The sequence below is a fragment of the Conger conger genome, chromosome 15, assembly GCF_963514075.1.
Source record: "Conger conger chromosome 15, fConCon1.1, whole genome shotgun sequence".
NCBI classification, from domain to species: domain Eukaryota; kingdom Metazoa; phylum Chordata; class Actinopteri; order Anguilliformes; family Congridae; genus Conger; species Conger conger.
The window spans coordinates 10,675,780-10,691,079 of NC_083774.1; the positions used below are offsets into that span (position 1 = coordinate 10,675,780).

At 40.4% G+C, this 15,300-nt stretch overlaps 1 protein-coding gene and 1 long non-coding RNA gene across 3 annotated transcripts in view; one reads left to right on the top strand and one right to left on the bottom strand.

The window, feature by feature from the left end:
* Positions 1–8,637: 8,637 nt before the first annotated feature.
* On the bottom strand, positions 8,638–13,507 carry LOC133111317 (uncharacterized). Of its 2 annotated transcripts, none has more exons than XR_009704982.1 (3): positions 11,026–13,507; positions 9,488–9,645; positions 8,638–8,990 (listed from the first exon to the last, which is right to left on the bottom strand). It is a non-coding gene; the product is annotated as an uncharacterized LOC133111317 (long non-coding RNA). The 2 variants fall into 2 exon arrangements; XR_009704981.1 differs by having other exon boundaries at positions 9,488–9,703.
* Positions 9,125–15,300, top strand: part of slc12a4 (solute carrier family 12 member 4) — a 31,638-nt gene continuing 25,462 nt past the window's right edge. Inside the window, exon 1 of the mRNA XM_061221520.1 lies at positions 9,125–9,322. Coding sequence (XP_061077504.1) covers positions 9,196–9,322 — 127 coding nt within the window. The 5' untranslated portion in view covers positions 9,125–9,195. The remainder of the gene's footprint in view (positions 9,323–15,300) is intronic.

A 15,300-nucleotide genomic window follows, 5' to 3' on the forward strand; every position in this document is an offset into this window, starting at 1 on the left:
TTCATATACTGTAACAATTTAAATTTGTGTTTGTTGTGAAACTGTTAGGTTTGATTATAGTAGTTGAACAACCAAGAGTGAAAATGCATGATGTTCTTCTGCAGAATAATTTATAAAGGTCATATTAGAACAAGACTAAATTACATTGAACTAATAGGAAGAGGAATAAATTAAAGTGATTTCAAGGACTAATTTCAAGGTTCACTACCCTTTTACCACCTACAGTGATACAAATCTGGTATTTTAAAATGATTGGTTAACTTACATGTATAGCACCAGATTCTTCAAGCCTTGGGGAAAATATGACTTTGTTTTTCTGCGGAAACATTTGCAGCGGAACATCCATAGCCTTATCTTTCAAATGATTCACCCTCTTACTCTGCATCTGGGACAAAGAGTTTTCTGTAATGTAGCAGTGGCAACAAAAGCAGCAAAAAAGAACACTCTTAAATCAGAGGCGTTGGGTTTTACAATAATGAGCAGACACTTAAGCTCACGCTCAATTCAAAACTGTACAAAAACCTGAACAAGCGCATCAGATCAAATGACATAATAAAGACGAAGCCATGGAAGAGCACACATCAACCAGAAAAGTAGAACACCCTTAAAGAAAACAGACTTCTGAGGCCTCAGGAGTGACACGTGGTAGAACTGCTCTGCCATTTCATTGAGGAACACTACAAAACAAAAATATTTCCAAAACATAAAGAAAATAGTTCAACCAAACTAATTTTACAATAAAGTTGGCTCCATTAAGTCCTGCGGGACATAGGCATTATTCCTGCTTAATTTATTAATTAATTAATTTGGTTGTCAAGCAGAAAGGTACCGAATGCATCAAAAGGACATCTATAACAAGATGGATGGGAATTTAGAGGATGAAGAAATAGCATCAGAATCATACATCCACTCTGGTGGCATGGAAGACCTTCTTCTCAAACAGGACTTGCATCAACGCAGTGTCTTTAGCAATTATACTGTAAATGTGTTACAAAAAAAAAGAGTCAAACGGGCACACAGTTTAAGTAAGTGTGCTGCCATTTAACCCTTGTGCGGCTGACATATTTTTGTTACTCAGGACCTTTTCGCAGGTCTGGTGGACCCATACCATTATTGGGGTCTTAAAACAATACAGTCATAACAATTTATGTAAAAATACTTCACAGATGTTGACCTTATCTTAATTACAAGCAATATAGACCATAACATATAGCATATATGGTTAATATGTGCCATTTACCACTGCTAAATCACATTCATTAGTATTCGTTTTTTGTGATGAAATGTGATTTTGGTCAAACAAATCAATAATAATCAAAACTGGGAGGAATAAATCATGTTTTTCTTCAACAAATATAAAGGAGAGAAGGCTGTCTTCAATATTGGTGTTTATTAATTTAAATAAATTTGAAATTAGGATACAGAACACAAATTTAACAATGAACACGAACACATGCCCACAATAAGGCGGAAAACAGCAAAGCTTTCTGGGGCCCAGCCACAAGGAGGGGGCAAATGCAGTCCAGTCATAAAAAACTGGAGGGCCCTTTCACTGGACTTTAGTTCAGAGACCCAGTCATTACTCAAACAGCCCTGATTGAACACAATATCTACACACCACACGAGGGGCACAGTCTGACAGTGTGGATCTAAATCTAAATCTAATAATCTAAAGGAGAAAGTACACATGCACGCAGGCAAGCATGCATGCATGCATGCATGCATGCATGCACGCACTCACATAAACACACACACACACAATAGTCCAAGATAGGTGGAAGACCAGGTAAAGGTACACAGCAAACCTTATACTTATAAAACATATAAACCTCATACTTATAACCTTCGGGTCCAGTGGCCCCGAATAGCCTGTATGTAATGGGTGCACAGAGTGTACTCAATGAAAATTAGTTCATTTACATGTTCTTCACAGAAAATGAGCCAAGGGTTATGAGTCAAAGGTTGAAAAAAATATTTGTTGTATCATTTTTATTTTAGTAAACATTGAAAACGGGTCCCACAGACCCGAACCTCTTTAGAGGGTTATGGTATGGAAAGTCTCTATCCACCCGGAAGGGAAAACATTTTGAACCTTTCAACAAAAGATAGTTCAGCCAATAGTTGAACAAATCATAAAAATTTTCATTGGCAGCATTTTATATAAGAGAAAGGTAGGCTCATGCCATATTGTATTTAACAGGACTAGTACAGTATGCTAGACGGCTCAGAAAGTCAAGTCACGGACTTCAACTGAAATGACCTAAATAAAACTTTACATCTGATTTGGCTTAATATACAATGTTTATGTGTCAGTAAAAATGTTACATTCCTTCAGCTGTAGTTTTGTTAACACTTTCAATATTTGCACAAAATCAAAATAGGTGTAACATTTTGCTTTAAATGCATTCGTGATCACAAATGCAGTTTTGCAGTTAACAAGATGTTAAATATTGGATATTGGAGCATCATATGAGTTGCTCAAATAGCTGTGGTTTGGCTATAGCAATTTACAGCGGGGGACGATGAAAAAAAATCTTGGATGCCTTGCAGAACAGGGTCTGCTTTCAGATTTATGTTCTTACATCATTACCAAGGAGACCGACCCCCTGAAAAACACACTGAGCCCAGGGTGGAGAATGGCATTATCAGGTCCTGTCCCTGCTCATTTGGATGTATCCGTTGCATTCCTGCTCTGCCCTGTTCTCAGCACTGGGAGCAGTGGGGATGGACTTTGAAGCATCCTCAGGATAATGGTAATCAGATTGTGTTGTGTGTAATTGGCCTCTCTGTCAGAAATCTGGAATCAATGTCATAGTTAAGCAAGAGAAGGACAAGGATCTTTCACTCCCAAAGGATGAATATTTTCCCAGAACAGCTAATCCACTAATAAAAGCTTATTTCTGAAGGATAGAAATGGGTCCAATAAGGAAGGAAAAAGGGACCAAGGTTTCCCAGGGTCATTATGGAAATTGGTGACAAACCAGCATTTTATCAACATGAAGAAGAACTTTTCCTTTTTCAGGTAAATAAGATGTATGCAGAGATGGAAAGTCCAGGGGTCAGAAAGTGAAAGTCCTGCCATGAGTTTCTTCCACCCATGAAGCCAGCTGATTTCACTAATTAGTTCTGCTTCCTGGCAGAAGAGCTGTGCTAATTAGCTAATTCTGGAACAAATGCTGCAGAGGACTTTTACTTTCTGAACCTGGGTTTTCCACCTCTGCATGTAAGTGACTGTTTCCTTGCTTATTAACGAAAAAAAACTCACAAATTTACATAAACAATCAAATATAGTAAGCAAACTGTTCTTTAATACTATCACATTTGTCCATAGGGCCAATGTTCATTTCATTTAAAAATGAATTGGCATAAAAAGCATCACAGAAGAACCACAATGCAGAATGAAATACACTGCAAGATAAATATTACTGAGCAAATAGATACTTTGACCTTACGTTTCCTTTTACCTGTGGCTTGAACCTCCCGATGGAAATATCCCATGGAGAATGGTCTCAGTCAGCAAACACTGGGTAAATACTGCCCTCAGGTGGCAAACAAGAAGAACTACACCCTTTTCCCCGTGAAATTAGAACTGAACCACTGATCCAATCCATTTTTGCACGAGTTATCTCAAGAAATAAAATAAAGTAAAACATATTTTACACAAAAAATTCACTATGTATGATTATAATTGTATATGTTACATAATAAAGCAGCTGATGTGCTGTGCAAACTCCAGAAATCTTTCTGCTATTCAGAGACAGAGAAGCTGAAAAACTGTGGGAAGAGGTGTGGTAGTCTCTACAGCCATGTATAAAGATAAAATAAAAACAACTGACAGGTCGTAGAGCCTGAAACCTCCCAAACATTTAAGAGAATCGGAACATGATCTCAATATTTATGCCCAGATTTAAAATTCACCGTTTCAGTGAAGCTTAGTCTAACTACAGAGCTAAAGAAGTGTGCAGACATAGTGTATTATGCAAGCTTTACTTCTCAACAAACTGTCACCTCTCAACAGTTGTGAACCCTTTTCCGCAGGCAGACTCCTGGGGGGGTGAGGATGCTTCTTGCCTTTCTCATGCCTCCAGCTATGCTGCAGTAAACTCCTGGCAGGGGTGACATGTTGCATATTCTGTTCTTTGTTTCTTTGTTTTCCACTCCTAGCTCCTCCCTCCATAACTCTCTTTTTTTTGTTTCATTGTTGAGAGGAGGAAACTGGCCCCCTTTCCCGAGTCACCCCAAAGCCTGCTGTCTGCCAGTGAAGCTTGCTTTCTGCCCCTGAAGCCTGCTTTCTGCCCCCGTATGTCCACTGGCCCTCTTTCCTGAATCACCCTGATGCCCCTACTCCAGCCTGCCACCCCAACCCTGGACCACATGAAACTGAAAGATGTATTTGAGGCCTAGAGTTCATTTTTGCCATGGAATGGAATATTTTCAATTACAGAATGCATATGGGCTGCATATGGAAGAAATGAACCAAATCTCACCCCTCTCTAATGAATGTACAGACACCACATTTTTTAATATAGGCCAGAGAATGCTTATGTTATGGCGCTTTACCTGCAGGTGGTGCAATAGATCATGCAAAAGTGTGGTTCTGTGAAAGTTTTGTCGCATGCAGGATTCAGGAGCTATGCCTCACTTCATGTTTACACGTAGTTGCCACAAACTTTGTGAGAGCGGTACTGTTAATACATTTCTTCAGCCGCTACAGGGTCAAATTCCCCAAAATTATGACAATTAAACAATGTAGTTCAAAAAATACTTTTCAAAGAATTCAAAATGGCAGACAGAAAAAGTTAAAGAAAGCAAATAGATTATGACAGATGTACTATATTTATGATGAGTCAGACAATTATGCAAAAAGGAAATTCGTATTATCCAGCAAATGTCTCCAAGAGCTATAGGTCTGACTTTAAAAAGGTCACTGTGGCGCCCCCTATAGGTCAATCATGAAACATTGTAAAGACGAGTGCAGGGGCACGACTTGCACATAGATGGCAAGTTTCGGGCAGATTGGCCTGACACAGGAGTGTCAACGGCTGCTGAAATCTGATTGGCTTGTGGCGACCATGTTTTCTTCATCAATCAACCTAACCTTGTGGATTTTGGTCCAACCTTCGCCCCAGACAGAGCATGCCAAATGTGACTATGATCAGTCAAACCATAAAGGAGTTTTAAGCATTTTGAATTCAGGCACCATCTATAGGGCAAAAGTGTCTGGTCTTGCTCGATGGGGCTTTAGGCCAGGGTAAACTGTGAGCGTATTGTGACAAAAACTTTGTAAAATGCACTATATTAAACAAATTTCATTTATTGGATGATTGATTGATTGATTAAAAAATACTAATTCTGGGACAGCCCATGTCTAATTAGCATATTGCTCTGAATAGGTATGGTTTTGTGTACTGAAAATGACCAAAGTATACAGCTACAAAAACCATATATTTTCATTTAAAGCAGACATTTACAATTGCACATTTGCAAGTTTTGCTACACAGTACAGCTTCATGACCCCACCTTCCCTCAGAGTCTTTTTTTTTAAAGACAGAAAGAAAAGCCTTAAAGTGCCTTTGTTTAATTGATTACCATGCCAAACCATCAGGGGAAAATTTCCTGCCTCTACAAGCCTGTCATCTTCCCAACATCTCTGAAAAGCAAATGAACTCTGCCATGGCAAAGGGCAAACCGATTAAACAACATCTGCTCACTCTGTAGGCTCAGGCTGACGTTAGGCGGTGGTGCCTCGTCTTGCTCTGCTGGCTTGTAGCCCACATCCCTGAGGCAGGTTACCTTTCTGAGTTCACCAGGTGTTTTAATATTCTGCCAGAGGCACCTTCTATCACATCTTCCCAGTGTCTGTCTGTGATACCAGCAACTTACTGTAGCTAGTATTATAACTTCTTAATGCATTCTGCAGTGCGTTTCCCTTTAAATCTGTTCACACTGGAGGTTAGGCTTCAACACGCTGACCTGGGGGACACATAAAGTGTGCATATTCTCCCAGAATAACTGTGAGAGACCAAAAGGTAAACAGCGCAGGCTGCATGGGGAGCCCTTTCTCAAACAGATGTCATGATTGGAGCCACGTGTCGCACAGAACCCGGAGCAGTAGGAACAGGTCAGACACCAGGAGCCGCTGAAGGCTGACTGGAGCTCGATGTGGGACATTTCACACCATCCTCATTTTTCATGAAACCCTGGACATGCGGAGCCCGAGCTCGAAAGTAAACATTGCTTTCATGGAAAAGCTCAACCGAGATTCATTTGAGTGTTTCTGAAATAAGTCCTGCTTAGCTCAGAGGAATGGAGATTTTTTTGCACACAGTAGGTAGTACCTCCTTCACAGTAGGTAGTAAGGTAGTAAACACAGACTGCAGTGTTAAACAAGGGCTGGGCTGGCGTTAAGCACCTTCACATGGGTGTAACTGACTGTGCTGAGGGTCAATGCAATCTCCATCTGCTGCTCTATGGCCAGTAAACGGGTCACAGAAATCACCATTCTCTATCGCAACAAGACTGACCGGCTCCTGCTCCCTTGCACTCCCAAGAGGGTGAAGGAATGTTCTAGGCACAAATAGGCCCCACTGGCCCTAGAAGGGAAAAACAGTGAAGGAAAATGTTTTTTTTTGCTGTACATACACAGTCCCTTATAAGGGTTGTCCAATGGCCATACAGTACAGCCATACAGTAGCTCTGCAGTGTCATGTCGGCGATTATGGTTGCCTAGCTCCAGAGGAAATGGCAGACAAAGTTTTTATGATGGTACGAAGGGAATTGTCATAATTACCTTTTGAATGTTCCACCTACTCATTACGCAGTGACCTGTGTTGTGCGTCAGTTCAAACACTTCTTCCTCAATGATTCGCTGTGCGTGGGAGAAGACCTGGCAAGTGTGACTCCTGCTTGCTGAACCACACTTACCGTACACAGCGCCAGGAAGGGGTTTTTTTTACGCTTGCTGAACCACACTTACCGTACGCAGCGCCAGGAAGGGTTTTTTTACGATTCGACTCACATCCTGTGGGAACTGCCACGACTGCAATATGCACGAGAGAGAGATGCCTCTGTGTTTTACAACACTGAAGCAGCTTTATGACAGACAACTATTTGAAGAAATGGTGCTATTTTTTGTTTAAAAAAAGATTGTGATACTGTAATGCCTGATAAAGCATTCAGGACTTGAGCCACACCAGTGTGAACGTACTAGTTTATCAGGGGTAACACAGTGCCTGACAGTGGACATTAATGTAACTAAGATGTAGGGTTTGAATATTGCATCATATTTTAGAGGTACAAATTCCAGTCCAAATTACAGTTGTGATAGAAGCGTATCACATTTTCATGGAGTTTCAAGGAGACGGACACTGACATCTTGTGGTTGATAGCCTTATCACTCCACACTCATATACCATGATTCCTTTTTTCTTTTCTTTTTTACAGTACAGTGATAAGTATTATCTCAGGCATACAGCACTTTACCCATCAGTCAATCATCTGGTAATTAATAGCCAGGGAATGGCTATTAATTTTCCATGTGCAAGAATTCTGATAACTCTCCAATATTTACTTTATTTGTTTTTTGTTTTTGTTAAGTTGACAGGCCAGGGAAACCTAATATCTACTTCATATCCAGTATCAACAACTTCATATGCTGCCACAGAACAGGTAACTGGCCTAATTAAGCAAGCATTATTTGTTTTTAATCATTTTGAACAAGAATCAAGAAATAGATTTAGAAAACAAGAATTATACGGATGGTTTTCAAATTCAAATGAAATTCTATGCTAACTGTAACCTTAAAGATATGGATTAATTATTAATAATTTTTTCTGCAGTGTATTACAGTAAGCGCCATTTTGAATTAATCACATTTCATAATGCATTGTGGCTTTTCCCAGTGACGCAAACTGTTAATTAAGCAGCCTTTCAAAAGAATTGTCACTAAGTGCCTGCTTTAAAACTTAGCATCAGTTATTAATCTCAAAAGAAAAACACCCACCATATTGTCTGCCTAATGGAGGACACAAATGTAAATGAAGTACTGTGATGTAGTGTCCTGAAGACTTAAAGTTTGTGCTTGATTGCTCAAATGATTTTAATGAAGGACTGCAGGCTTGAAGCCCTTTGTTTTCTTTCAGTGTTCACCGGGAGGGCTACATTTAGTGTTACTGCTTCTCTGGGCACACTGTGTCCTTGAAATGGAAACATAATGGAGGATTACAAAAAAGCATATAACTTCAACACCCAATTTCCCTAAATGTGTGATGAGATAACTTTTGTTGAATAAATGCATTGTAAATGTGATAAACCAGTGTTTTTAGGCACAGCCTTTCAGGGTTAAAATATCTAATACACCTCATTAGCAACGACACAGCAAAAAACAAATGTTTTAGTCTTGTCATAAGACTTAAGTTCTTATTAGTAGAAAGTATAAGCTTGTTGAAAATATAAGTTATTATTCCATTGGCAATCTTAAAATGAGTCAAGCTGTCTTGGCATTATTTGCTTATTTTTTAGCCCAGAAAATATAAGTTTTTGCACTATAAGCTTAAATATATAAATAAGCTATATAATTGTATTTATTCTGTTCCTGTTCTTTGGTGAAAACATAAGTTCAAAATGTTATATTCATAATTGGAACAAAAGTTGTATCATTTTACTCATAATGCTTAAAAGAAAAAAACATTTTCCAGCACTTCTTATCAGGCTAAACAAGAGAAATATTACTCAAGTGTTTGTCAATAGCAAACTATTTAAAAATAGTCTATATACAGTTTAAGTGAAAGCAGTTTAAGATCAATAAGAGGTTTGCTAGAGATTTTTAAGGATAACAACTGGGAAAATAATCTCTATTAAGCTTCTGGAGAAAGTCCCAGCCAGCTTCAGTGCATAGTGTGTAAATTGAAGATGTAAAGAAGTCCTGTCTCCCTCATCGTCATTGGTCCTTCCCTTTGTGTGGTTCAGCAGCTGTGGCTTCAGGAGAGCTGCTGTGGACAGAAGCAGTCCCTATTCAGAGCAAGCCCAAGCAAATGACTGAATAGTGGGTGGAGCTGGGAAATATGGTAATTTCCTCTGGAGGAAGTGACCAAACTGTAGTGGAATGCACTGAGATTATTGGGAGTTCAGCTGGCTGCAGGAGGGAACGATAGCTGAGCAGGAGCGAGGGGGAGAAGACCCGAAACTCATGAAAACATGCCCCATTTCACTGTCGTACCAGTGGAGGATAACTCTCAATCAAACTATGACAGCCTGGAAGGAATTAACTGGGTGGACTACAGAGATACAGGCCAGGGATATACAGACACAGTGAGCTCTGATGGTAAGCTTGGAAAATAAACTTCTCAACTTTTTGTGCTCTGAAAACAGTTACAAAATAGGAGCTATGAGGAAAGCAAGTTGAGATAAGTTTTCATCTTTATTTAAAAAATTAAGAAACTATTTGGAGCGCATTGGGCAGAGTAATTCTAAACGTTCTGTACATTACCTTGTGGTTGTAGGGTACAGTAACCATGGAAATGTAAAGCCGGCAGTGCTCTTGACAGTTGTCGGGCAGTGTTAGAAGGCTGTTTTAGCGCTCTGTTCTGGGGGTACGGCAGGCCTGTGGGAAGTTGACGTACGTCGGCAGCAGGGAGCTACGACAAGCTGAAGCAGACAATGACGCCCATGAGTCCTTTCAGAAGTAAGCAGATGGCAGAGATGTCTGTAGTTACAAAGGCAGAACAACTGAGGTTAGGGAAGGGGGGCCAGGGGAGCGAGGGGGGGCTGTCAACACACTGCCTGACGCAAGAGGTAGTGGGAGCATTCCCGAAATCAGACAGGCGCCAAGTGTTCTCGCCCACAAAAGCTGATCTTCCTTTATGCGCAAGAAAGTGTCTCTATTTTTCTGAAAGGAAGCTACAGCACGCTGGCAGATGAACTGGAAAGTAACAGTTCTCCTGTTTCCCTTCCATGACGGAGGCAGAGCTGGAGCCACTCCCTAGGATAGGGATAATGGAAATGGTGAGAGTTTGTAGCTGAAGGGGAGGATTAGGTGGGATCGGTGCAGATTTGTAAGGGCTGGCATAGGAATCCGGCAAACACAGTCTAACCCAGGGGCTGAAAGAAGGGGGAAGCACAAGACTGTGCCCCCACCAGCCCCCCACCACACACACACACACACAGACCCACAAACCCTTTACAATAGTGCCCAGCCTACCATTCATGTGCTCTGGCAAATGAATCAGAGTGGGAGTTCACAGCGGTGAATTATGTTCACGCAGTGGACTAGGAATGTTCTCGCCTAAAAACAACTTGGACAGGTCTTAGTGAAGTATCTGGTCTCTCTGCCTGGTTCTAAGAATCTTCTTTCGCCGTAAGGATATAATGGATATGTAGGGGCTCAGCGACATGACCTGCAGCGTGAACCGCTGTTTAACGATGCGGTGCTGACACGCTGGCCACATTCAGAGTGGATGCTTCAGACTGAGGCATCTGGCCCCTTAACCGCTCCCAGTGACAGTGTATGTGAAACACCAACAAGTTTTCCCCACCTCATATGTATCCTTGTAAAATAAACATTATACAACTTAAATATTATGCTTAGGTAATACACAAGTTTTCCATGAGTGGGAATTCATGAATTAGATTTCCAGTACGTGGCCTTAAACGACCTGTCTTGTGTACAATGTACAATGCAAAAGGCTGAATGGCTGTTGCGTAAGGCATTGTTCTTGTCCTGGCATTACAATTTACTTTTGACTTAATTTAACTACTTCTGCCAAAGCTGTGAAAGCAGGAACAGTGCTGTGAGTTTGGACACACGGTGGAGCCTTTTCAGGCTCCGGGAGAGAGAGACAGCAGTAAAGATGTTGACATTTCTGGTGCTGAGTCTAACTACAGGATAGCTTGTGTTTGTGTTTGCGGGAAAGGAGGCTTCTGGGCAAACTCAGACACTCAGGGCATTTCCATGGTGGGAGGGGTGTGTGTCTGTGTGTGTAAGTGTGAGCGTGGGAGGGGTCGGAGAGGGGGGGTCACAGTACCAACCTTGTTCCAGTCTCTGAGTTCTGCTTCTCCCTCCTGATCTACACAGAGTGGCAATTGTGCAGGTTCAGCACTCTAAAGCATACAGTGCAGGCCAATACCGGCATTCACAGCAATAGAGTCCACATCACTGAGAGTGCATATTTCATTATCTGCTATACTACTTGCTTTTCATACATCTTTAGTGGTACTGTATATGTTAAGAAGTGACCGATACATCAACTTTGCACACATTTACTATGAATGTTGTTTCATCTTTAAATTACATTTATAGTATACACTATGCAAATCACAATTGTTGTGTGATATTAAGTAAATGCAGGAATTCATATAGTTTTTATTCTTACAATGCGATTGTGTAGCTGCTGCTACAAAGAACGGCACCCTTTGATTTGCATACACCTGGTATATAAGCTTACACTTGTACAGTATATATGAATACTGTTAAAAAAAGGGGTACAATACCTTAATCATGGGGTTGTTCCTCACCTGGGGTAGGGGCCTGTGAGTTTCTGGTCAGGAGCCGACCGTCCGAACCACCAGAACATGCAGTTCATTGGGTTGATGCTCTGAAACTGGGGGCCCTGCTGAATGGTTCATTCTAACAAGGGTCTGGATCAGTGTGTGAATGGTCCCCACACTCTGTCTTATCTGGTCAGGCTTTGAATCTGCTCAGTCATTTGTGGCACTGCTTGCAGCCAAGCATGGTAATACACAACCAGTGCTATGGCATTTTTTAGCTTACCACTACTGGTCAAACAGTCTCTCATGAGCGGTGCACCTGTTCAACAGCACATTACGTGTGTCCCTCCCAACTCATATTTGTGTGCGCCCAGCTTGTACAATGCAGTGCGATAAGAAGTGGTGGCTGACATCACGTCTTAGGGGTACAGAGTAAGCTATGCAGAAAGCTTACTCTGTACAGTATAAAACCACAGATGTATTTGTGCCTTTTATAACAGGTAGTAAGAGATACAAACTGAAACACAGAGAAAGAGTCTTATACTTTTGTTTGTGATTTGTGAGGCACTGCCTGAACACACACACACATTTATAGACACACGCACACAAGCAATGCCTCACAAAGTACAAGCCACCTAAGTGTACATGGCCTTTAAATACAAATGGAACATAAGCAGACCTTCTGAAGAGCACCCCAGCTCCATACAAGCATACAAGATCCAATTCATGAAAGTTTGAAAGCTGTAATTTTCTTTTATGTTTTTATGGCCTTAATTTTGCTTTGAGAGCCACACCCGATTTCAATCATTTGCGCAGCCCTTGTTTTTTAGCTTTCGCTTCTATTGCTGTCATTTCTAGCTCATTAACCCACATCAAAGCCAGCCCCACAGGTCCCACACCCAGCAGGCTGGCATTCCACCGTTTCATTTCAGCGTGTCTCTGGGCCAGGTCCCATTACGGCTGCAGATGAGGAATGGCTGCTCCAATGCATCTTCTGCAGAGAGCCTTCCTCGAACAATAGCACACCAGTGAGCTTGGTCCATGTTCAACTGAATGATAAACTGGTGAACAATACATTAAAAACAATAGACTTTTGTAATGGTAATGCATTGGTTTCAGAGTCCATCAAGACATATTCAACAAAATAATGGTTATTAAATAAGCAACAATATTAAACTAATCTACAAACATTTATAGAAGGAGGTAGTGACTTTTATCCCTTATCCACCTTATTAAGGCCTGATTGGTAAAGGGCTTTTGTGGGAATAGTTTGATATGAAGACTGAGATCAGACAGACAGGGGTGGGGGAGGTGGGGGGAGGATAAAGACTGATAAGATTGTAACTGTGAAACAATGACTGCTGGATGGTGTCATTATTGGGAAATTAATAACATAATTGTTGACAAAAAAGATAATTAAATATCATCCTGATAGCTTTATCTCCCAGTGGCCATAAGGGGAACAACGCTGGAATTACTTACCTCGCCGTGCATCATGGTAACAATTGGATTACGTGTATGTACAGCTGGTAGGGAAACTCAATTTATTCATTAGTGCGAATCAGCTGATCTACATTACAGTGATCTGATGAAGCAATTTAGACACGTGTTCAGGATACTTGTGTACATATAAGAGTCCAAACTGTACTGTGGCAGAGAGGGTGAGGGAAACAATAGCTACACATATTTTACAAAAGTTATATAATTATTTCCCACACAGTATTGAACTGCACATTCGCAACAAGGAAAAGTTAACTGTAACCAAGATCAGTTGTATTCACATTTTGATGTTGAGGTCTCCCATGTCCAGAGATATAAATTCCAGTGTGAACTCAACCAGTTGATTTCACCAATTAGTTCTACTTCCTGGCTGAAGATCTGTGCTAATTAGCAAAACCAGGTGATTGTAACACAATACTGGGGAGGACTTTTATGTATTCTTTATGCTGAACCTAGATTTTCTACCTCTGTCTCCTAGGAATACACACCTCTGGCAAAAAGGGAAACTCCCAGCCATGCACATTCAGGCTTAATACTGATCATTACAGCATTCACTATGAGCATATTCTGTGTTTATATAAATTACACGTATGCATATCATACATTCATTCTCCCTCCTATTATGTTCAGATTTATGACCGGGGTTCAATTAAGCCCAACAGCTGAAATGAACACAAAAATATTGTAATAGAAACATTTTGACACATTGTGAGTTGCCTTCTTATTGTCTAGCAAATTATTTGCCTTTTATCCATAAATAAGACAAATCTCTGAGAAGCATCTCATTTTAGAGGAACAGTAAATTAATGTTGGGCACCTGTATGGGAAAGTGTCACCAAAATTATTCACACAGAAAAAAAGGTTGTATATTTTCTTACATACAGTTGTATTTTCACTATTTAATCCTGCCAAATTAGAAAACAAACAAAAAAAAAACATACAGCATCAATATAAAAAATGGTTAACTAGTTTTTAAGAGAGGACAAACACTGAGTGGGGTCAAATTGACCCCAAACATAATAGGAGGGTTATAATAATATTAGCACCACATACCTGTGAGATGAAAAGAGAAGAAAAGCACTCCAATAATCTTCTTGCACTTGCATGGTACCTATGAAGCAGAAACTCTGAAGGATGTTGTGGTGAGAGCAGTCAGGAAGACCATTCTGTGAGTGAGGTTGATTACCTGTGCTACATGAATGCAAATGGGCCTTGCTATGAACCTTTGAGATTACACGTAAACTGAAAAGGTTAAAGAGTTAATCCACCAGCTATTCCAGCCCTCCATTTTAAACTCGAAAACCTACATATCCAGAGAGCAGGTGGGCTGAAGCTAAATGAATTTAATAGATTAGAGAATTTGCCAAGGAACAGCAAGAGGTAAAACAGGCAAAGAAAAATTAATGCCTCTTAGTCTTAATTAAGTCCATCTTAAATGTTCATTAAAGGATAAAAGCCAAACATTTTTGACAAAAATAGGCTTTGAAAAATGGTAAATCATTTGTCCACAGTTAATCAGCTTTCCTACATTGTACTGCATATTTTGTTTTTCTGCTTTCTGAAATATCAACAAAAAGAAGGAGTGAAACATTGAAAGCATCTCTGAGGATAAAAATAGCCTCCACCAGTAAACAAGGAAAGACAAACATAGAGCATGCAGGCACTGCACGAATGCACACGCAGACTTAAACACAAAAACACATGCATACGCACAGACACATGTATACCCAACTGTGTGTTCCCTATTCTGTGCAACTGAGTCACACGCTGTGTGATTTCACAGTATAGAATGGCTTTGGTTATGTGCAATAATATTTCCCAACTGTTGTTTGCCTCCGATGTTATAATCAAATGAACCTTATAACCTATGTGCACCACGATCCCTGCTTGTTTAACAGTTGTCTTTCCAGCTTTAGACTCAGTGCTTATGTACTTTGAATGCTGTTGGTCTGTCAGATCTTCAGGTCAAGCAGTCACTGGGGACAGACACAATCTGTGTTATCTGCTGGATTTCACCTAGCTTCGTGTCATAAAGACCTGAATATTGTGGGAAGTTAGCAAACTCAAGATAGAGGAAGTAAATAAAGGAACAAATTTACACAACCCTGCTGGAAAAACAAAAGCTCACTCTAGGTTTTGAAACGGCTGGTAGCTAGTTGACCAGCTCAGACCAGCTCCATACATAGTTTCACCAGCTCAAGCTATAGCTGATAGCTGGTCACACTGGCCATAGATGGATTTTACACCCGGGAAGTGTGATTCTTTTCAATGTTAGGGAATACTATTTTGACAGGCAATACACCACAAAAAAGACCT